The 24800-nt window shown below is 39.7% G+C and overlaps 1 protein-coding gene across 1 annotated transcript in view; it reads left to right on the top strand.

The window, feature by feature from the left end:
* The window catches only part of pth2ra (parathyroid hormone 2 receptor a), a 116279-nt gene that overhangs the window by 18370 nt on the left and 73109 nt on the right, over positions 1 to 24800 (top strand). Inside the window, exon 2 of the mRNA XM_052148840.1 lies at positions 15944 to 16043. Within this exon, the coding sequence (XP_052004800.1) occupies positions 15944 to 16043 (100 nt within the window). The remainder of the gene's footprint in view (positions 1 to 15943; positions 16044 to 24800) is intronic.

Here is a 24800-nt window from a genome sequence, read left to right as displayed (position 1 = left end):
ATTAAAGACTCGATAGCCTAATATTTCTGCTAATATGACTCTTCATATTAATACAGTAGTTAAAAAAACAAAGAATCTTTCTTTAAATTATTTATTCTGAAAACAGTGGTTGATGGGCAATACTTCTTATTGTGAAGGCTCATTTATATATGACTGCACTATGCATATTTCTTCAATGAAATTACAATACAAAACTTGAGAGCCTAGTAAATGCACATGGTATAAAAACTAGGGCTGTCAATCGATTACAATTTTTTATTGAATTAATCACAGTGAATTACATATAAAAAAAATTGTTAAGGAAGCCCCTCAAATAAAAATAATTCAATAATAATGATGAAATAATTAGTTATTTTACAATATTTACAAATAATAATAATAATAATAATAATATATATATATATATATATATATATATATATATACAACAGTTAGTTCCAGTCCTCAAATCTGATTGGACGAGAGACGTTCCATGAGCACTGATGGTCTGACAGGATCAGCACTCGGACGCTTCACTGTGTGTGTATCACTCCGCTTGTGTTCGTGCCATTCTTAACTAAGGTGTAAGAGCAGTATATATCCGTCAGGAGTTATTGTCTTTATTTTTGAAATTACATATGTTAGCCAGCAGGTGGTTTACATAGATAAACAGCATTGTTTATCGCTCCATGATCGCTTGTATTACCACTACATTACTTAAGCTAGGACATTGTTTTAAACGGCTTTAAATGAACAATTTCAGGATTAAGGCTCATTGCAGCTGAGAGACACAACAGACTGTTTGATTACAGAACTAGAGGCGCTTACCAAGTTTCCACATTGGATACACACTGTTTAAAAATGCCGGAGGACATCGCTGTTTCTATAGTGATCGACTCTTGTGCGGCTACCGCGAAATAGGGAGAAATACCCCTGCTTGGATGCTATTTTTCCACTGAGAAAGCTGACCTTCAGAATGCTGACAGCATATCTGCTTGGGAGTGGCAACAGGTGATCACACATGCTCCGTCTCTCCCTCTCCCTCTCTCTCTCTCTCTACACACACACACACACACACACACACACACACACACACACACACACACACACAGACACACACACAGACACGCACACACCCATCAATCCATCCTTGTTTATCCAATAACTTATTAGAAACAGCACAAGCCGTGATACTATTTCTGAAGTGAACTTTTTGAATTACTAACGAAGGTTTGGACTCAACATTTGTTTTGAACCAGCAAGGCAGATTATGATCCGTAACGTAATAAAGTATTTCCATGCACAAATGACCTTTTTAAAATGTACTTGTTCATTGAACTGTTGTATATAAGCAATATCACACTCGCAATCGTGCTATATTGCTCTACATCAGCACAGCTGTAGTTACCTACGGCACTGGGCCTGCGGACTCGTGCCTGCGTCCGAATCACAGCAGTGCTGATGTAGGGCCATATAGCACTATTGCTTGTGTGATATTACTTAAATATACACATACACACACACACACAGGTATATATAGTATAAAACATATATATACATTACATTTAAATGCATTACATTATTGTGGCAGAGGATTTATATATTGATAATCTTTACAAAATGCAGCTTTAGAATCCAATGTAGTGTTGATTTGTATATTATTGAACATAAGCCAATCATTGGCATATAGTTCACAGCAATCTATTTTGCAAGTGAATTTGTCAATCATTCCGAGATTTATTATTACAGGTCTAAGGACCCGTCAATGTAAATCTAAGTCAGACAGATGCCAGTATGTATAAACATACCATTTTTAGATCGGTGTGTCAAGTTACACGTAGTTTATTACTTAGAAGAACACATCTCGCGACCCCTTAGTTCGGATTTGCACTCCATCAATCTGTGTATTGAATGCAAGAACGCATCATCGTGTTGTTCTGTTTGCTAAATGGTTGTTTTGTTTTCTGTATAAGCTTTGTGTTGCCTATGCAGCTGAAATGTCACATTACTGTCCCTTGGAGAAAACAGGTGGTACTTCTTTAATTGTGTTTTTTAATGTGTTAATTCAGTGCATTTAATTTGATAAAAAAATAACGTGTTAAAAAATGTATCGAAAGTCCTAATAAAAACATAATAATAAAAGTACAAATAAAAGTACAATTATAATAATTTTAACAAAATTTTAACATTAGCAGTGCAGATTTCTGTGTCTTTTGCTTCAGCTTACCACTTGTACTTATGACTCAATTTTTCGAATATCCAGAATATCCACATTATCAGAGGAGAGGACAATTTGTGGACAATTACAGCATGTGCTTGTTTATATAGAGCAGGCACTATAGAATTGCTGAAATGTGTTCTTGTAGGAACCTTATAGCGGGGCTCAAGGCCGTTAAGCAGATATCCTGTGTTCTCGACGAGTATATGGTCTATATCTGCAGCAATAAATACTCCTATGGCATTCATTTTCGCTTGAGCTCTGTCTAAACTTGCAGCGAGAGGCTGCTTGAATGCTGTGGCGAGACTAACTTGCACAGGCTGTTTGTGCTTTGCTCCTGTAAGCTCAAGAGACAAATGTGGATGATGTCACCGACAGGGTTGGGCAGTAACGGAATACATGTAATAGGATTACGTATTTTAAAATATAACATTCAAGTAACTGTATTCCACTACAGTTACAATTTAAATAATTGGTAATTAGAATACAGTTATATCCAAAAAGTATTTTGATTCATTTAGTATTTATTCCTTTCAGATGGAAAACATATATACATATAAATGATGTGATCCAAAGTACATTTGAACAGCGGTGAAACACTTTCTTATGATGCATTACATTCATACGAGCAGACAGAGTTGTAAGTTTGAAGTAAGTTTGGAGCAGAAGTAGAAATAAGAAGGTCTTCAATCTCTGTCTTTTTTAAGTCTGACATATTTATATTTTGTTTAGTTCCATCACAGTTGGGAAAAATAGTGAGCTAGCTAGCATAAACTTCACATGCATGTAACTGATTTGCAGTTTCTAGTGTACCATTTGGCAGTATGTTCTGTTAAGTTTTGGTTCTGTGCAGTCCCATGCTGCTACTTTTAGTTCTATGTGGTTTGTGTTGTTCATTATATGTTGTTTTAATATTGGTTTCACGCATGCTAAGATATTTAATAATTTGTGTGACTGCATATACCATACCGAAAGCCTTGTATCCATTCGGTTCAGCGCGGATGCACGTACTGTTACAGCCCTTATATATACGTTGTAAGAAGAACTCACTGGGGGAAATGCGTACTTGCCAAAGCAGGCAGTGGGAATTGTCTTGGGAGGCAAAGAGATCTACCCGTGGCATGCTGAACCGGTCCCAAATCAGCTGGACCACCTGGGGGGGAGCCTCCACTCTCCGCTGAGCGAGACCTGTGCCGACAGTGTGTACGCTTTCGTGTTGAGTTTGCCTGGGATATGAAGGGAAAGTTAGTGGTTATAATTATATTCATGATGTCATAAATACGCGTCAGAGCTGTGCATGGGGCAGTGGTCTGTGCACATGCTAGGGGACATATACTGTTAGAGCTGTTGGCTCACTTGGACCCACGTTTGAGTCTGACATGGGTCATATCCAAATTCTTCACACCCTTACTTTCCTATATACACTCTGCTTTCATCTAAAATTAAGGCAAAGCTCTAAAAAAGATAAAATGAAATAAAATGTTCTTCAGGTCACGTTTTCTCATTTTCTGGGCTATGGGATGTATGCATGTATTGCCAAGTTATTTTAGTAGTTTTTTTCCAAGACAGATTTTTATACTGAGTGCTTCTTCATAAGGATTTCATATATAGGTCTTTAACGAGACAGATTTCATTCAAAGACTTCTTGTTCCCTTTATGTAATAACTGACTGTCTTTAAGCAAAATGCAAGGAGCAATTTCCATCTTAATGTGAATGTTAAGGATGAACTTACCAAATCCTGCCTTAGTCTAGAATGTCACAATGCCAGAGTTTGGTTTTAAACAGTAATTGGTGCTTTAAAACATTCAGAGCCACTGGAAAACATGGATTGTGAAAATTAGACAACCTAAGACTACTTATGACAGTACAACCCATTGAACAGACTGCACTTCCATCCATCACAGCCTCGTTTTGGCATGTATCCTGACTAAGTTCTATTCAGATGTATTTAGTGCAATATCTATATACTACCGGTCAAAATTTTGAAACGCTTGACTGAAATGTTTCTCATGATCTTAAAAATCTTTTAATCTGAAAGCGTGTGCTTAAATGTTTAAAGTTTTTGAAATTGATGACTTGGACTAAATAATAAAGAAAAGCAGCCAATAAGTGCCCAACATAGATGGGAACTCCTTCAATACTGTTTACAATGCACCTCTGGGTGATAGTTGGTTGAGAAAATGTCAAGAGTACATGTCTGCAAATTCTAGGCAAAGAATGACTACTTTGAAGATGCTAAAATAAAACACAGTTCCCCGTCTGTCGCTCACTTCGACGTTGTGTTGAAGAAGTGACACTAGGGGTCTCTCTTGAGCGCCGAATATACCTCTGATATACCTCTATACGAGGCAGGATCTACCACCGCGCCACTTCCCACATGTGACCTAAAAGCCCATGTTGTGTATTTCACCACTTTTACCTACCGGGCTACGTGCCCAAGGTTCCTACGACCCCCTTCAGGGACCAGGTCATGAACCTGCAAGCACTGCCCCGGGAGGAGACATGAACACAGCCTTTTCATTGCTGTGTCCGATACGTGATTTGCTATCTATTTGGACCGCACGCAGAGCTTCAGATGTTCTGAGCAGCTCTTTGTCTGCTTAGGCGGATGGCGGAAAGGGAACGCCATCTCCAAACAGAGGTTACCTCACTGGGTCGTTGACGCTATCTCCCTGGCGGGTTTGAGCACACTCGACGAGAAGTGTAGCATCCTCATGGGCACTGGCCAATGGCACCTCCCTAGCAGACATCTGCAGAGCAGCGAGCGGGGCAACACCCAATACCTTTGCGAGATTCTTTAATCTCAGGGTTGAGTCAGTCTCGTCCCGTGTTTTGTCATGTCTGAGCTGGTAGAACTCGGCAATACGGAACAGCCGACTTGATGTTCCGCTTGCACCTTGCACCCTTCTCCAAAGTGATCCAGTGCGCTCTCTCTCTCCCAGGTTAGCCACTAAGCTCTCGCTTCCTGGATATTCTTCCTCCCTGGACTTCTGGCCTGCGAATTCAGCTGAGGAATTTGCGGCCAGAACAACTACGAGCCTCAAGTGCTCTGTACTGGGGTGGGGCTCCACAGGCCTAATTCACTCTTCAGGCAACTCCCTGTGATGTATTTTCTGTGGTATGATCCCCCTGTTGGTAGACCCGTGTCTCACCTGGGCAGTCTCTCTGCCCCCGGTCGCTGTGTTTGTAGAGCTCATCCCTTTCTTGGTAGGACCTACCACCACGCCACTTCCATGTGTGGCTTGACGTCCCATGTGACGTATTGGCCACATGTTACCTCCCCCCAGTCTGGGCAGGATGTGGTCTCCGCAGGGTCTTTTCCCCCCTGAAAGCATAGGAACGGAAAATATCGACTTCCCCGACGCATTTCATAGAGTTAAGACAGCCCCAGCCGCTTTATGCTCTATGACGAGAAACATAGAGAGAGAAAAGGCCGCGGCTGTCCGGCTTGCTCCCATGATAGTCATGTCGCCTGTTCCCCCCTTAGGGGTGCTGGGAACCTAAGGTCTGTATATGACACCTTTTTCTGGGTGCGTTGGGGAGGGTTATGTGTGGCATATACAGTTGCTTCTAGCATGCAGGAGCTTGCTTGCACCTGTGTCAGCAGTTCACGTAACATGGTCTAGTGCATGGCATTTTTAAATGGGACCCCTTGTGTCACTACATTGGACACAATGTCGAGTGAGTGACAGAAGGGGAATTTCATAGAGACTGTTGTAACCTCCGTTCCCTGGACACTAGGACACTAGACCTACCACTGTAAATGGCCATACCTTATTCTTGGCTCTTTAGTGCAAAAACCTGTCTGACAGACACACACCTGCTTCCCTTTATACCCGTATGTCTGGGGTAGGGACATGCAAATTCTGTCTGTCAATTTCTCATTTGTCTTTTCTCAAGTTCAGAGGTACTATACGCGAGGCTCTCAAGAAAGACCCCTTGTGTCACTACATTCGACACAATGTCTCGTTCCCTCCATCACTGAATGGAGGTTCCAACAGTAACCATGACGTTTTGGCCTGTTTTCCAAAATAAATATCTAAAACTTGTTTAAAATAATGTACATTTTCTTTAGCAGCAATACTGCAGAAGAAAGTTTTTTTATCTGACAATGTTGAATATAATTGAAAAAATACAAATATTTAAAAATATCTAAAAATCATTAAAAAAAATATTTAACCTGAGGAGCAGCATATAATATATTTAGACTTGCTTTTAGAGAATAGATCTTGAATATAAGTATATTTTGTCTTTTCTGCGCTCACCGAAGTATAGCCAAGTGAAAAAAGACACTTATAGTATATACAAAATACACTTATATACTTAAGATACATTCTCTTAAAGCCAGTCTAAATATTTTATATGTTGCTTCTCAAGTAAATGTATCTTGTTTTATGGGTATTTAGGCAATTTTAAATGGAAAACAAGACAAACACACTTGATAACAATAGGATTTTTTTGCAGTGAATTTCTTTACTGAATTAAACTTAATGAAAGAAAATGTATCTTTAATTCAGTGAATGCCAATGAGGTATTTTTAAAAGATGATTTTGTCCTCTTTTTTTGTTAGTTAGAACCTAATGATTAATCACTGCAATAATTTGAAGTGGTTTAAGAAGTTAAGAATTGTTTTTTTCAAATTGTAATAGTTTTTCACGTTATTAATGTCTGACTATACATTGTGATCAGTTGAGTGTCACTTTGGTGAAGCATAGATTTCTTTCCATAAGAGCAAAATCTGTACATTATTCCAAACTTATGGCCGCCAGTGTATATATATAAAAAATACAAAAGGCACTTCATTATTGGATTCTTCTCCATTCAGCCTATGTTCTTTTTATTTTCCAGAACAATGCTAAATTTTTGGACAAAACTATATCTTTACTCTGCTAGACTTAGAAAATTACATTAAGGAAGGTTTTTATCAGAAAGAAACCACAGTTCAGAGACTTTTACATTCATTTAAAACTTTTTTTCATTGTTACACAAACTGAATCTTCTAATTTCTTTCATCTCCTCAAGGTGTTTAGAAATTCAAGATTTCACACTCCCACTCAGGCTTAAGAACCGACCTGGGATGCTTTTCTTGTACAATGACATATCACACTGCTTAACCACCATAGTACAATTCATCATTTGAGAAATAAACCAGCTAGTCACGACTGTTTTCCAAAATCCTAATAAATACCTCACACATTGTGATGGTCGGGGCCAAGAATTAGGACAAGCAATAGGGCAGTGACACAAGAAGAATTGTATTTCTCTTCAGCAGAAGCAGCATTCAAGTTATCAGACTTCAGAAAAAATATCAAAGAAAAACAAATAAACCAGGCTTCCAGATTTTACCTCTATTCGTGGTTAATAAAGTTACAACCACATTTGTTTTATTTTTTTTATAAAAAATGAAACAATATTGATCAATAAGTCAGAAGCCCATGATGGTAAAGGACTAACAGACGACTCCACTAACAGACTAAATTACTCTCTTGTCTTGCTTTCACCACACCTATATATACATATACACATCGGGAACTCTACCAAACACAAATTAAACGTAAGTATCAAAATAACAATTCACTCAAATAACCCCAAACATAATCATCACCATTTTATATATCAACTTCCTTAATTACTAAGGAATTAATTACCAGTTGTAAACATAATGGCACAGTCCAATTTCTCTGGTCCAGCATAAAGGTTGCTCACGTCTCCCTTTGTTTGCTGACACATGGAATGCAGGAAATGTTCACTCCATGCTCAAGAGTTATAGCTCAGGTTCACTGTCACTCACTCGACGTTGTGTTGATGTAGTGACACTAGGGGTCGCTCTTGGGATCCCAAAACACCTCTGATCTTTGAGAAAAGGCCAATGAAATTTGGCGAGTAGAATTTGCATGCCACTCCCCCGGACATACGGGTATAAAAGGAGTTGGCTCGCAACCACTCATTCTGATTTTTTCTTTGGAGCCAAGCGGTTGTGTTCAAGTGAGCTGAATTCCTCTGCTGATCCATTCACCTCTCTACAAGCTTTTGGATTTATGGTTAATTACAGCGGTTTCTCCCCCTTGTGCACCAGTGGAGGGCGGATAATGCCCCTGGGTGCTTCAGCAGCTTCCTACTAAAAGAATATATTTCCTACTAAAAGAGCGGCACTGATGGAACGTCTTTTTATAGATGCCTTTCCATTATGTGTATTTCCTGGTTGCGGTCATTACCTATCCGCTTCCGATGACCATGATTGCTGTCTCACGTGCTTGGGCGTCGCCCATGCAGAGATGGCATTCGTGTATGGGTCATGTCCTCACTGCGAGAACATGACCATGGCAATGTTGCGGTCGCGGCTTTCCTTCCTCAGAGGGGTCCTTCTTCCTACAGGTTTGAGGCCGAGTCGGTTAGCACTGGGGACGATTTGGGTACTCCAATGGGAGCCGCTCCACCGCGCATCCCCCTACTGGCCTCCCATTCCCCAACATGCTCGTTTGCTCCATCGAGTTCTGGGATGAGGCCGCCGTCTCGTCTAAGAGCGAGTTGAGCGGCTGGTTCAGTATGACGCCAAGACTCGACTGGACACCCACCTTTGGGGGTGGTCCCCCAGTCGCAAGCCGCCGTGGAGCTGATGGCCATGCTTGCCCAGGCGGCCACCAGCGTCACGCTGGAGTGGAACCCTTCGCCCTGCCCTGAACCCTTGCAGCTTGATGATTGGTTCATGGGTCCGGAGTCGGGACACGGCCCTTTCATCCTGGAGGTGCATGAGGAGCTCACGAAGTTGTGGTGGGCACCTTTTACAGGACCCAGTCTCTGAGCTCCTACTCTCTCACTACTCACAATGGTGGGGCTGCCAGGGGGTACTCAGTGATTCCCCAGGTGGATAAGGTGGTTGCGATTCACCTTTACTCACAAAGAGCCGCCACCTGGTGGAACCACCTGAGACTCCCGTCCAGGGTCTGTAGGCTCACGTCGTCACTGGTGACCAAGGCCTATAGTGCCGCTGGACAGGCTGCCTCCACCCTGCACACCATGGCTCTCCTGCAGGTGTACCAAACCAAGGTGCTGAGAGAACTGCACAAGGGTAGTTCTGAACCAGGATTGATGCAGGAGCTTCACTCAACGACCAGTCTCACCCTCTGGACGACGAAGGTCATGGCGCGGACTCTCGGGCAGGTGTTGTCCACCTTGGTGGTCCAGGAGCGCCACCGCTCAACGGATCGAGATGAGGGAGGATGATAAGGTACAATTTCTTGATGCCCCCATCTCCCAGGTTGGCCTATTCAGCGACACCATCGAGTATTCTGCGACACTATTGAGCACATGCTGCCCGGCGCAGATCAATATCCCGCACCCTGTCTGCACGTCGCCAAGGGTGTCCCACTGTGGCAAAAACACTGGCTCTGCTGCAACCCGCCCCAGCAGGCCGGCCTTGGCGTGGAGCTGCCCGCAGGAAGCAGACGCCTCCTGTTTTAAGGCCCGCTGCCAAGAACCCAAGGAAGGCTTTGAAGCACCCCTGAGATGGGAGACCCGCAGCATTGGAGTTGGTAAGCAGACCACTCCATCCCCCAGTGGAGGGCCGGGAGGAGAATCTTTCGTTACCTTTTCTTTTTATTTCAACGCATGCCTGATGGGCTGCAGTAACCACATGTACAAGAAAAGAGCAGTTTCCTCGTCTATTCGCTAAGTGGTGTTCTTCTTGACGCGAAGACCCCCAGAGATGCGCAGTCGGGTCAGTGCTTTCCTTCCTGCAGGAGAGGCTGAAGGGGTGGCTGTCCCCCTCCACATTGAAGGTGTATGTGGCCGTTAAAGCGCTACAACACGAAGTAGTTGACGGTAAGTCTCGGGAAGTACGACCTGATCATCAGGTTCCTTAGAGGAACTACTGGCGGGTAGGGTGACCACCTGGCTATTGTTCTGTTGCAGGTCAGCAGACCTGATTTTGCGGGACATGAGGGAGAGATAACTTATTTATTAATTATAAGTAACTTAATTACTTAATTATTAACTTAATTATTTTACTAGGTGAATACATATAGATTTTATATTAGATGTCTTTTTGCAGTGATGTTAACATGCTTTAAATCACTAATAGGCTTTATAAAATATTAATGACGGTGCTGACCGGCGCTGTGAACGTCACTCTGTTTGGCACAAGGTCTATGATACAAACTAATTTTAACAGCATGGACCTACTCAATCTAAATATAATGAAGTGAAAATAATAATATAATATTTAAAAAGCACATTTCCAAATAAGCACATAAATTCCATTAGGAAAGACTAGAAAGGTGTATAAATGTGTTCTTACCGGATTCAGATTCACATCTTGAATTTATATTTTTTTGTCTGATCTGGCAGCTTCGAGTAGGGCCTTCTCATTCATTTTGTGTCTGTTGAACTCCTGGCTGGTGTAGCTGTAGTTCTTTTTACCAGGAGTTCACTTTTTATGAGGTCCACAGTTGCTCGGTTCATTGTCTGTCCACACAGTGGTCATTAGAGAAAACACCCTCTCCACAAATGCGTTGGTGACAGGAATGCTCAAAGCCAGAGCTATCATGTTTGCGGCACTGACGTGCTTCAGCAGAGCTGTCCGTGAATCTTCAGTGGCATACACTGCTCTCTCCTTTTTTAGGGTCACCTGTAACTGGTTTTAACCATGTATATTTTTTCTTCCATTTTTTATTATATGAACAAAGATGCTTTTGCTTCCCGGGAGCTCCAGATAGATACATTTTTCTGTAGCAGTTTTTTTTTCCTCAGTGTTTTCCCGCTTTGGCCAGAACCAAAAACGGCGGCACTGCGCATGTTCAGTGTTTACTTATTGACTTTTTTTATTGTGTAATTTAAACAACGATGAAATAATACAAAGCAGGAATAATATTAATAACAAAAAATAATACAGACAAAATTGAAATGTGGGACAAAGCTTCCAATTTCGGGACTGTCCCGCAAAATGCAGGACAGGTGGTCACCCTACTGGCGGGGTGTACCGCTTGCGCATAGCGCTTTCCCACTCCTGGAGGCAGAAATGAGCGCTTTTACCCCCCCCAGCCATGTTCACGAAGTCGTGGACCCTGGGTGACCTTCCTCCTAAGCCCTGTGGCAGGCGTGTTGGTGGAGAAACTCGAAGCCAGTCCAGTACATGTGCTAAATAGGCATTGTACTGGGGTAGGTGCTCCACATGTGCTGATTTGGGCCAAAAAAATTTTACAATATTGAGCTGTTGTAAATGAAGTTACTCTGGGGTGGAGTTGATATGCAAAGAAATTAAATTATAAAAGCTAAATTATACGCACAACAGAAAGCTGTTTAATGCGAGAAAGCTGCAATAGATGGGTTTCATTCTATGTCAGACTTCGGGGTTCCTCTGACACAATTGAGCATATCCGCACATGTGCTCTCTTCAAAAACATATAAACGTTACTTATGCATTAATATAAACACATAAAAGCTGTGTTCTCCAACAGAAACTGTGTGTGATAATGTTGTTTCTCTTAAAAGCCTTTATTCCCTTAAACGGCTTCATTCATGTTTATCTAATGTTTCAGAATGCCGCTTTTTTGCTAATCCCCAGAATTAATTGTTTTCTAAAATGCATGTAAACGTGTTAAAGTGTTGACAGAATGAAAGATATACATATGGAATGTACTGTAAGATATAGAAGCTTCAACAAAGTCAAATGATGTTCACACAGCAAACTAGCAAGAAACTATGCTTCTACCCACAGGTAAAGAGCAGTAGTTCCAACCAGACAAATTTGTGATGCTGTTTGTGAATGATCGCTGGAACTATGGTTTCGGGAAACACCAAGTCGTTGAACTATATTGGTAACGATGATAACCACATCAACACACTGTCTAAGTTTTACATAACAACTTCTTATTTTGAACCCTAAAGACAATTAAACTGTCATGTCTGTTTTTATTATAATGCCTGATTTACACAGCACGGCAAAGCCGTGCATGAGCTGAGGCGAAGCAGTGCATCACGACAACATTCGCAGCAAACAACACTTGCGCTTTTACATCAGCAGTGTTTCTGCTACAGAAACTGCTGCACTCTATACAGAAAATCAAGTTATAAAATGGTTATCATGAGTGAGCTGTTGATAAGTATTACAAATTTTTGTGTTGTGGAATCGAATTTACATGAAACTATCTGATGAAGTCCTGAAGAATTACTTCATGTAGTGACAGCTAACACAATAAGCTCTGCTCATTTCAAACATTATTTTGTGGAAGGAGGAGGACGATGAGCCTGAATGTTGTTTTGCAACAGAGGACGGTTTGATCACTCATTTTGGCTCGATCACACTTAACAATATAGCTTAATATGGCACACAGAGAAATAAGAAATAAATCCAAAATAAGCAATTATGCACAACCATTGAATAGAGATACTGATTCTGTCTTTGTTCAAACACAAGCCACAACTTTTAAGTGTTGAGTACTTCCTCACAAAAAGGACACACTTCAAGAACATGAGTTACAGTTTTTCTCAATTGATATTACACATTTCTCCAATCTCATAACATTGAGCTCAAAACAATTAACAGCCATCTGAACACTTTGTAATAGTCCAAATCAAATTGTAAGTTTTTCTTGATTTTTATCATTTTCTCGAAAGACTATACAAATTTGTCTGATTCAAGATTTCTGCTTTCAAAAAAGTTAACACAGACAACTAAATTAAAATCATTCACTTATGCTGTGCTTCTAATCCACTATCTAAGGAGTTTTCAACCATTATTGACCCCTTGGATTTTTTTCAGTGTGTAAATGGCCCCATTCATTCACATGGTCATGCCCTTGACTTCGGATTAATGCATGGAATATCTGTTGACAGCATTGAAATCTCTGACAACACCTTTTATGAAAACAATCCGATCCTAATTTCAACCTCTCTCTCTGACTGGTCAAATCTCAGGTACGCGTGTCACGCTTATTTTCTCCATGCTCCTCTACAGGTTTCTTAAATGCATATAACGAGGTCTATCAACCTCTGGATTTTGCATCTTCATCAAATAATTGGGATGCTGGAATATCTCAATTTATTCAATTACAACTGTTAAAATACCTTAAACTCTATAGCTCCACTAAAGGCACCTCACCGGAAACCGAATTCAGAGCCCTGGTTTAATGACACTACGCGATCAGTTTTCACAGATCTTCTCACAGATTACAGATCTGCCAGCAGAACGTAAATGGAAAAAGGAACAAATCTGCTACACCTATCTGAGATTATAACTAAAAAAATCCCATAGACCCAGAACTCTTTTCTCCACCATCAACGCAGTTTTAAATCCAAACATAACTATTTTTCCTGAAACATCAGTGGATCTATGTGAAAACTTTCTTAATTTTTTTACCGAAAAGGTTACCAGTATTCGATCTCAGCTGCTGCCAGATGTTCATGACCTGGTTGAGACTCCCATCTTGTTCAGCTGTTTGGAGTGAATTAGAGCCTGTTTCTCTCCAATTATGCAGAGAGATCACTGAACATCTAAAGCCTACCTTATCTCCAAATGATGTCATACCACCACATTTTTTCACACAAATATTTGACACTATTGGTCCAGATTTACTCGCTGCACTGAGACTGTCCCGACTTGCCTTAAACTTGCAACAGTGATACCTCTCCTAAAAAAAACAACACTTTGGATCCTTCTATCTGTACCAATTTTAGGCCTATCTCTAACTTGTCTTTTATTGTGAAGATTATGGAGAAGGCAGATTTAACCCAGTTGCATTAATTTTTAAATATGAACTATGAACTTCTCCAGTCAGGTTTCAAGACTTTGCATGGTACAGAATATGCTCTACTAAAAGTACTCAATGACATTCTAATGATTACAGACTCTGGGAATGTCATGGCCCTGGTACCCTTAGATCTCAGCTCAGCATTTGAACTGGTTGACTATAATATCCTTATTTTATGCCTTGAGCATTGTGTTGGTATTCAAAGTACAGCTCTGAATTGGTTCCGGTAATATCTATCAGATCTGGTTCCAATGATCTCTGAGCTCCCTTCAACGGAGACCACTTTCTTCCCAGCCTCATTGGTCCTGGAGATGTCCTTCATTGAGCCTTCCACAGCTCCACCTTCAAAGCATCCCACGGCTCCATCTTTTGAGCCTCCCACAGCAGTGCTCACTGCCATCCAGAGGAGAAGGAGAAGAAGGGCTCCTACTCCCAAGTCACAGCCCATGCTCACAGCCACAGAGGTCATTCCCCTGGACACTCACTTTACTGAGCCTGCTGTAATGGAATGGAAAATAACTGGAGCATAATAAATACTGTACAATTAATGCATCAAAAGCAAAGGAAACCTGTTTGAAGACCAGCTCCTTCAGTCATATTTGATTAAGATGAGCTTTTTGCTTTCAGAAATACAGAGCTGAAATAGTATAAGTGTCATTAACGTTAATGTGTAGGACTAAAAAAACCCACCCACTCCATCTCCTGCAGCACTCTCTCCTGAGCTGCCTACTGCTCCACACCATGCGGCTCCGCCTCCAGAGACTCAATACCCAGATCCTCCTCTGACTCCTCCCACTCCAATTAAGACTCCTGTGACTCCTCCCACTCCTTATCCTTCAGCGGCTCAGCATGCTCCACCTCCGGCTACGCCTTCTGAAACTCAAATCCCTGCTCTGCGTGCTCTACCTCTGGCTCCTCCTACTGAGTCTCAAGTCCTTGCTTCCCCAGCAGCCACGCCCCCCATCCAGAGACTTTTATGTTGAGATTTTGGCCCAGCCCTACATTTCTCAGTATGCACCTTCCCGGTTTCCCTGTATCATACCCTGTCTTCAATTAATCTATCGCTGCTTGTGCTATATATTCCATCCACTCCTTGTAGTCATTGTCTAGTGTCCTAATTGTTACCCTAGACTATAACTGATCTATGTTCTCTGAATTTACCCCTTCCTGTGTTCATTTAGTTTTGTCATCCTCTGTAAGATCTTGTAAACATTAAAGCTATCCAGCGTTTGGGTTCACTCCACTTTTTGTGTCTGGATAATTAGGCTGACAAACAGATTTCACATACTTTATAGGCTACTATAATAAAAAGGTTAACTCACCAAAAAAAATTACAATTCTCACATTTACTCACCCAAACTCGTATGAACTTATTTCTTTTGTGGAACCCAAAAGAAGTTTTGCCGAATCCCAAGCTACAATTTTCCATGTTTCAATTTTACATTTCCAAAGTCAATGGTGGAGGACCAAAAACCATAAACATACCATAAAAGTAATCCTTGTCCGACTAATGCTTTATGTTCCGTCTTTTGATGCTATCTTATAGCTTTGTGAATGGAACAGACAACATTTTCAATTGTATGCATTTGTGTGCTTATTTGTGTCAAATTTGGCACATCACATTATGAGACACACGAGAACCAATGGTATTTGTTTTCATTGATGTCAAATCTGGTGTGTCACGATTTAAAATGAGAAAGGGATTTGAGAGATTCAATGCAGGTTGATATTTTTAATAAATAATTACTTTGTTAAAAGACATAAGTTATTCGATTTTCCTCAAAATGTCTTAATTTGTGTTAGACTGAAGAAATTCATACACGTTTGGAACAACATCAGGGTGAGTAAATGATAGAGAATTTTTTGGGGGGTGAATGATTTATATAAATTGAATTCTGTTTCTCCCACAAAGCTTCAGAAGATGTTGAAGAAAGGACCCAAGTTGATGGCGAAATTAAATGAGCTGATGAGAGATGGGTTTATTTTGTTTTTTGATAGGCAGGTGAAGATGGAGAGGTTACAGCTGAAGAACAAGTACAGATGCTGCTGGATGCAAAGATGCAGTGTCTACAAAAGGTCTCCATGGATGACCCTGCAGGTAGGCACCTTTACCACTGAACATTTCTCTTTTATAGCTTAAAATTAAGTGGCTTTGTTATTTCGCCTCTTCACCACTTAAACCATGTTTTTGTACACCACCTGTACACGTTGTTCATCTGGAAATAGTAACATACTGTATTCACCAAGAATGTGACATGTTAATATGTCGGACATTACCACCTCTGTCAAAACATGTTTTTCACAACGCTTTAATGAGTCAGCTCACTTATACAAATGAGGCTTGCAGTGATAACTGAAATAAACTGAAACAGACAGCTGATGAGACTTCAAGACCTTTGTTAGGCACAACACTCTTTGCAGTTTGTTGATTAGTTTTGCTGCTTAACAGACTTGTCAGAGATAATAAGGCAAAACATGTCCACCTGGGAAAAAGCTCAGTAGCAGATGACTCATGATGACAGTAAAATACCCTTCCTGGCAATTTTATCTGTAGTGACCAGGCTAGACCCCGAAGCCGCCGCCAGGTGCCGCCATTTGCGCCATTTAGAATTTCAGCCGCCGCCAGCCAATAATTTTGTAAGCCAAATTGAGCCGCCATCTGATAATGTTTGGCTGAGCCGGCTAGAAATTTGCATCAAATAATAATTCTATCACATAGAGACATACACACACAAAATATATAAACAATACACAAGATCTGTTTTCCCACTGGATTCATAACAGCACAGTCTTGTGCTCGTTGCTACGATACACACACTCACAGTGAATTGACAACCAATTAAAATTGCTCGTTTTCCGTACAGAAGAAGCGATGCATGTTTTTCTCGCACTGAGGTGAAATGGCGGAAAGAAGCAAGCAAGGTAATTTTGATCTCACTTCTCACATACTTTCCTAATTCCTACTTACTTTTTTTTTTAACTTAGGCCTACCCAGACTTTTGTTAAATCTTCAGGGCACGGTTGCACAAACACCTGAATCAAAGATTGATGTTATGAACCAAATATTCTGGAATGGAGAGATTTATAGCACTGAATGTGATATTACTGCAGTAACAAACCACCGTTTCCACATTGCTAATTCACGACGCATGCTTCAGTGTACATTGAAGTGAAATGTGCAAAACTTTGTCCAAAATAATACTGATAACAGTGTGTGTTTATATTAAGGCGAGACACGGCAGGCAAAAACATCGTTTTTTTTTTTTACTGGTCAATTTTGAGATTTTTGGATATTTGTCTTCAATAACATGTCTTCTTTCAGACTTGTGGTGAAAAAAAGTCCGAAATACACATTTAGGTCTTTATTTTACTACACTTCGTCTGTTTGCGTCTGTAGATTTCTCATAAATTCAATAATAATACTGCTCAATGTCAAACGATCATCACTTGCTCCTTCAAGGTGTAATATGATAAGCTTCATCCATGATAATGCCAAGTTATTGTATACAACTTAGCCTACATACATTTAGCCTAAACACAACACATTGTAGGCTATTTGAAAATGTTTAGTAGCATACAGACTACAAAATAAATATGTACATACGTTGTGAAAGTAAAATCTGGTGTTTTCTTTATTACATTGTATTGCATTTTGTAGAAATATAGTGTAAGCCATGCATTGCTTGGAAATATTGAGATCTAGTAAATCAGTATAACATAGACATCTGTAGACATGAAGTGGCAGCTTCAGCCATTTGCAGCTATGAAAAGTTTGGCGGCTGCAGCAGCCATTTAGGTTTTGGCTGAGCCGGCTAGCCAGCCAATAACTTCATCAGCGAGCCATTATTCTCAAAACAAATGGCTTCGGGCTCTAGACCAGGCAACTCAAAAATATTAATTTGGCTCACTCCCTACTCAATTTTATCTTAATGGCATGGTTTAAAAGATTATGCCTAATTCAGAGAGATACAAATATTTATGTTCTGTGAAAAGGAAATAGTATACAAAATACATGTGAGCAGTGTTGCATGAATGATGAACCATGATATATAAACAACATGTTTTGTTTTACATGCTACACAAAGCATAATGCCACTATTCTTGCATGTCTTATGTGCATGTGTATTGCTGGTCCCTAAAACAGAATTCATCATAGTAGAAGTTGATGGGCTAAGTACTAAAGTTAACATGAAATCAAAATTTACCTGATTATTTATTTACTTATTTTTTAAATATATATTCTTGGCTTTATTGTGCATCAATCATGTTATGTTCAGTGCATGTTAATCCAATTGAAAAATAAATACTTTGTGCCGCATCTGTAAGAACTTTCTTTTTCAGCTGATATCATCAACACCACCTTTATTTATGTTAATTATTGCTTGGCAAAAATTAGATTTTCAGATTAATCACAACCTTCATTTTAAAGATCTGGTCTTTTCTTAAAATCCGAAGATTGATCCTTTAATCAATGCTTTTTTCGTATAATGCATCCAAATTTTTATATGTGAATCACACCCCTAAACTATGCACTACATTACAAGTCTTCTGATGCTATACGATGCATTTGTGCAAGGAACAGACTGATATTTAAATCGTCTTTCATTAATAATTTTCTTCTCAACTGAAGATCACATCTAGCCATGTTCATGTCCAGATTCGAATATGGCACAGATATAATAACAGATAGGGGTATGGAGTGACTTTAACTATTCCTTTTTTTATAATTAAAATATAAAGTTTACAAAAGCCAAAATGGAAACACAACTACTGTTGAAAGAACACCTAAGCCTACAAAACAAAGTTTGAATGGAGTCTCTATGTTCAGCAGTTAGAGCTGAATTTAATACATTTTAATACTAAGGGTTAAAAATGTGACTTTCTATGTGTAGGTAATTAGAGAATTAGCCACTTTGTAGCAGGGTATATTTACAACTACCAGCATTCATCACCAATAATATGTAAGAATGTATATGCAAATTAGTTTAGGAATCATGGCTGAGTGTGACCACCATTATATGAAGGATAAATGACAAACGATCAGATTAGAAATCTATCTAATTAAATATTTAATACAACAGGCTTGTTGTATCTGCTTACAATTTATGTGAGGAATTTTAGTTCACGAAGGGAATTATGATTCATTTGGGGAATATTGAAAGAATTAAGGTGTAGGTCTGATCACTTGCTGATTTGATATGACGTATCTTTTAACTCTTTAGAGTTATACTATTCTCATGGCCATTGAAAATAATATCACAAATATGTTGAAATGTTGTTTGAGCATGGAGTGCAAATCTTTAAGAATCAATTAACAAGATTATTTATCAGAATATACCACAGTCACGTTCTCTTTGAATACAAACAGGAATTTATTTCTAATCTACAACATAAACTAAATTAACACACATAGACAAACATAAACATGTTGGTGAGTGAGCTGTAACAGAAGGTGAATAAAATAGTTTTTAACAGAGAAAATGTAACATTATGCTGTCTGTAGGCCATGCCCTGGACCATCGATACTTCATTTAGTATACCTCGATGTCAGTAGAAAGATATGGTTGATCAATCAATGTATTGGACCTCTTTTAAGATCATGGATGCCTGGTTGTTTGGTGCTGGAATGATCAGGCGGGGCTTTGAAGTGAGTCCTCCCGCAAGGGAGACTAGCGATTCTCGGTAACCTGTATAAGTCATAGCACAGAGAAGAGAACTCTTTCCAAGGAGGGGTTTGGCTTGTCTTTTTTTACCTTTCCTGTCTTGTCACACCACAAAGAGCCTCTAAGCCATTCAGAGGCAGATTTTCAGATACCACGTGATCATTTCTGTATCCCTTCATCTGAAATTGTTTAATGAGTCTTTGTCTTAAGGTTTGTCAGTTTTCCTGCTTGGAAGTGAAAATACTTTTATCCTGACTTTGATATAATGAAATCGGTGTCATTGACATGACATCTGTTAACATCAACATTCTCTACATAAATAGGCAAGCATTTACATATGAAACACGACATAATTTATAACATACATACAAACATGACATACATACTTTATCTCTTTATGGTTACGTCAGTACACATTAACATTTAAATATACATTATTATACATCGCATAATTCATCATCATGTATGCACAAGGTCAGAATAATGCATTCGATGATTCTAACTACAGTTAGGCATCAGGAGATGCAGCTTAGCATATTAAAATCATGCTATGTGTGTTCAGAAATGTAGAATGATGATATAATGGAGTCTTTTCATAGTGTTATAGTTCATAATATATGTATTTGCATTGTAAAAACTCAAGAAAAGTTCATTTTCTGACTTTTGGTCTGGCTAAATACAGTTCAGATCAAAAATTCAGATCCAGTGAAAATCTGTTCAATCTCTCTGTATGAGATTAGCATGTGATTATTATACTGACTATCACCTCTGCCCTTTAGGGATGAGGGTCTCCTTGCTGAGATGGCCAAGATGGCTGTATCAGTCATGTAACGACCATTAACATGAGATTTTTCTGGTCTTACCACTGTTTGTCTTGGCTAATCTGGATCCTCTAGGTGACTGTGGTTGCTGATGAAGCCACAGTTCATGGAATTCTTTCACACAGTTCTTGATGTCTTATAAGACTCATGAGCTTTTGTATGACTGAGTTTCTGTCAACTTGTGAGTTAGGATGTGGCTGAGTTTTCTGTCTATAAGCCGGTGCCGTGTCAGTCACTGTTGTGCCTGGCACCTGTATTCTGTCATTGATCAAGACAGGATGAGAACATTTACATTTACATTTATGCATTTGGCAGATGCTTTTATTCAAAGTGAATTACATTGCATTTATTACAGGGACAATCCCCCCAGAACAACCTGGAGTTAAGTGCCTTGCTCAAGGGCACAATGGTGGTGGCCGTGGGGCCGTGGGGTTCTGATTAACAGCCCTTAACTTAAGTACTGTGGAGCTAGACCATTCAAATCTTTGCATGTAGTTGACAGAATTTTATAATTAATACAAATTTAACAGGTAGCCAGTGTAACGACGATACAATTTGGCTAATATGATCATATTCCTTAATTTTAGTCAGCACTCTGGCAGCTGCATTTTCAACCAATTTAAGTATATTTATTGAACTTGCTGGACATCCTCCCAGTAATGCATGACAATAATCTAGTCTCGAGGCCATGAATTCATTTTTCAGCGTCAGCAACAGAGAGTATGTGTCGTAATTTAGCAATATTTCTCAGGTGGAAGAATGCTGTTCTACAAACATTGGAAATTGGATTTTTAAAGGTATAAAATATAACACATAATGCAGAAGAAGAAGACGACATAACAGTACATCCAATAAGAGTCAAATTATATTTTAGTGGATTATTTTTAGGGGTTTTTAGAGGTCCAATCATTAGTACCTCTGTTTTGTCAGAATTGAGTAGAAGGACATTTCTGGCCATCCAACCTTTGATTTACATTTACATTAACAGTTATTCATTTGACAGACACTTTTATCCAAAGCGACTTACAAAAGAGGAAAACATAAGCGAATCATCTTAAGGAGACAGTGATACGAAAAGTGCCATACTACAAAGTTTCACTAGCAGCAGAATAGTATTCAAAACAGATTAAAGTGCAACAAGCACCTTTTTTAGTGACTGGTTAAATGCTCATGGAAAATATGTGTTTTAAGTCATTTTTTGAAGACAGAGAGTGAGTCAGCTTCACAGATGGAGTTGGGGAAAGTGTTTTGAAAGTCCGGGAAAGTGTTTTGGTGCCTCTTTGTGTTGGTATGACAAGGCAACATTCCTTAGTCGACCGCAAGCTTCTGGTGTGCGTGTATTTCTGCAGAAATTATTTTAGGTATGCTGGAGCAGACCCAGTGACTGTTCTATATGCCAGCATCAGAGCCTTGAATTTGATACGTGCATCAACTGGTAGCCCGTGGAGAGAGACAAGGAGTGGTGTAACGTGCTCTCTTTAGTTCATTAAAGACCAGATGTGCTGCTTAATTCTGGATCATTTGCAGAGGTCTAATTGCACTTGCAGGGAGGCCTGCAATGAGAGGGATTCGGGAGTCCAGTCTAGTTATGACAAGTGACTGAACAACCAGTTGTGTGAAATGTTCAGATAGGAAGGGTCTTATCTTCCTGATGTTGTAGAGTGTAAATCTACATGATCTTGCATTCTTTGAGACCGCAAGATCATTGCGGGCAGGATGGACGGGGAGAAGGCCAGGAGAAGGTGAGAAGGAATGAGCAACTGAACAGGTGGTAGGGTGGTTGAAGAGGAGGAGTTTAGAGATCTCAGTGTCAGTCAGAGGAGAGAATGTAGAGACTGTAGCGAATCAGCTCTATGAAATATTAATAATCAATCATAACTTGTTATAATCGATTATGAATATTTGGATCAGTTAATCGGGTTAACTTGATGTAGCTACATTAACATTACAACCAAATACTCGGTTCATCCTGTGAACACTCAATTTTGGTTATTAATTAATTAATTAATAGAAAGGTACATTTCGGGGCATGGGAAATGTCTTTCTTACTAAGTATTAAGAGCAAGTAGTCAAAATCTATGATTAGTGACTTTAGATATGAGCTTGAGACACAGACAACTTTACGTGTGACATGAACAAGACTTTATTAACTAAACTAAACATTTAAACTACTCTAACATACAGATACATACATGCATACAGTTTACCAAGGGAAAGAGGGCTGAAGCAGAATACAGGAAGGCAAGAAGTTATAGCATTGTTTGAAGTTCAGCAGATCAACAGCCTGAGCAAACTATCATATTAGTTCTGACACGCCCTTTTTAGAAAGGGGTAAGGATACTTAATGTATCAAATAATGAGACTAAGTTTGATACTTGCATGTCCCATTTGAATTAAACTGTCCTGATGCAATTTGTTGAGGCTCCAGTTGATCTTTGATGATGTTGTCTTGATGAGAGAGAACCAGTGAGAGTCAGAGGATCTTGGTGAATGGAAAGACAAGGCCGTAGCCTGGCGCACGCTTGGGAGTCCTTGGGGGCCTTCTAGTTCAGCATCATCTTCATTAGGACTTCTCAGGAAGGCCCAAGAGAGTAAGAGAGCACAAGGCTCAGAGAACCAGAAAGCAAGAGGGGCTAAGAGAGCAAGAAGAGATAAGAGGACTAAGAGTAAGGAGATGAGGGAAGTAAGAGAGATAAAGAGGTCCGTTGTTGGTGCAATTTATGCCCTTAGAAAACGTGTCCCACCTCTCATTGGCTCGACCAATGAGAAGGGTTTGGGTTCCAGGCGGGAATTTGGTTTATTGCTCTTTTGTTCTCACATTTCTCATTGCATGTGCAAATGAGTAGTACCATTGCATGTGCAAATGAGTAGTACCAAGTTATAGAGACCAAATATGCCACACATATGATTTCGGGTAACCATGGTATGCAAAGTCTGAAACATTAACCCATTACAGTTTGCAAGAAACATAGACCAAACAACATTTAGGAAAATTATGAGATGGAACATAAGATACATGTCAATATTTTTATCACATGGATTATATATATATATAGGATTAAAAGGGGTCATTTCTCCTTCTCAGTACGAATTTGGTGAGAATCAGCCCTGACTGAGCCTTCCTTTGGGGGTCGTAAAATTCTCCTTCCTTTGGGCAGGAGAATGATTCCTTTGTCCCGTCAGGCTCATTTACATGTTTATGACTGTGTTTATGACGGTAAGAGATTTTGGGCTGAATGACTCAAAAGATGGTAAACATAGCCGAAATACCATTCTAAGGTGACCTTATATTTATTTTCGGCTAGGACAAATCGTAAGGTTTAATTTGATACCAAGAAAGATGTACTTGGTTCACTTAGACGTGGATATACACTGTTAGGTTATTAAATATAAGATCACCTTATTAACTATAACAGGTTTTACTACACTACTAAACTAATTTCAACTAGTTTTGATCTATCATCAGACAAATAAACACACAGGGATTAAAACATATTTCATTAGACATACATTTCTAAGTTTAAAACTGAAAAACACACACACCCACATTTTTACGTTCAAGATCTCACATGGTAAAGCACGCGGTGTGAGGCGAGTCATATGGGAAAGGGGGGAGGGGTTAGCAGTCACGAGGATTTCCTGTTAATAGTTCCTTGTCTCTTTGTCAATACATTTATTGTGCTCGTGGAGACTAGTCGGCGCTATTGCAGTAATTAGGGGAGTTGGAACAGTAAGTTCTTGTTTTCATGGACCTGCTGAGTTAATGATTATCCTTCATTGATTCCTCCAGACGCTACAAGACAGAATAGTTGCAAAATGGCGACAGCTGTTTGATGGGGTGTGGTGCTGTGTATGTATTGCTGATGGTTGTAAAAAAAAAAAAAAGATGATAGAAAAACACTAGTTTTGGTCCAGCTAAAGAGAGTATTCAAAAATTCAGATCCAGTGAGAGTCTGTTCAACCTCTCAGTCTTGGAAGAGTTTAGCATGTGAGGATTATACTGACCATAACCTCTGCCCTTTTGGGGTGAGGGTCTCCTTGCTGAGATAGCCAAGATGGCTATATCAATCATGTGTTGACCATTAACGTTAGGTTTTTCTGGTCTTACCATAGGAAATAGAGGGAGTCTAATGACAGCTTTGTGCTATCCTTTGTGTTTCCTTTGTTTGGTGACAGTTACATTGGCCAGATACAAGTCAGCTCAGACTCCTTGGCACCAGTCTGAATTCCTTATGCCTGGTTACTCAGATCAGAGCTGGATTGGTAATCTGGCATACCGGGCATTTTCCCAGTGGGCTGATGCATTTTGGGGCCGATCAGGGGTGTACTGGCCATCGGGAGAACCGGGACTAATCTGAAATGAGCCACCGT

This window comes from Xyrauchen texanus, chromosome 18 (genome assembly GCF_025860055.1).
Source record: "Xyrauchen texanus isolate HMW12.3.18 chromosome 18, RBS_HiC_50CHRs, whole genome shotgun sequence".
Lineage (NCBI taxonomy): Eukaryota > Metazoa > Chordata > Actinopteri > Cypriniformes > Catostomidae > Xyrauchen > Xyrauchen texanus.
The sequence above is the reverse complement of the archived record's forward strand: the minus strand, read 5'-3'. Positions and strand labels throughout refer to the sequence as shown.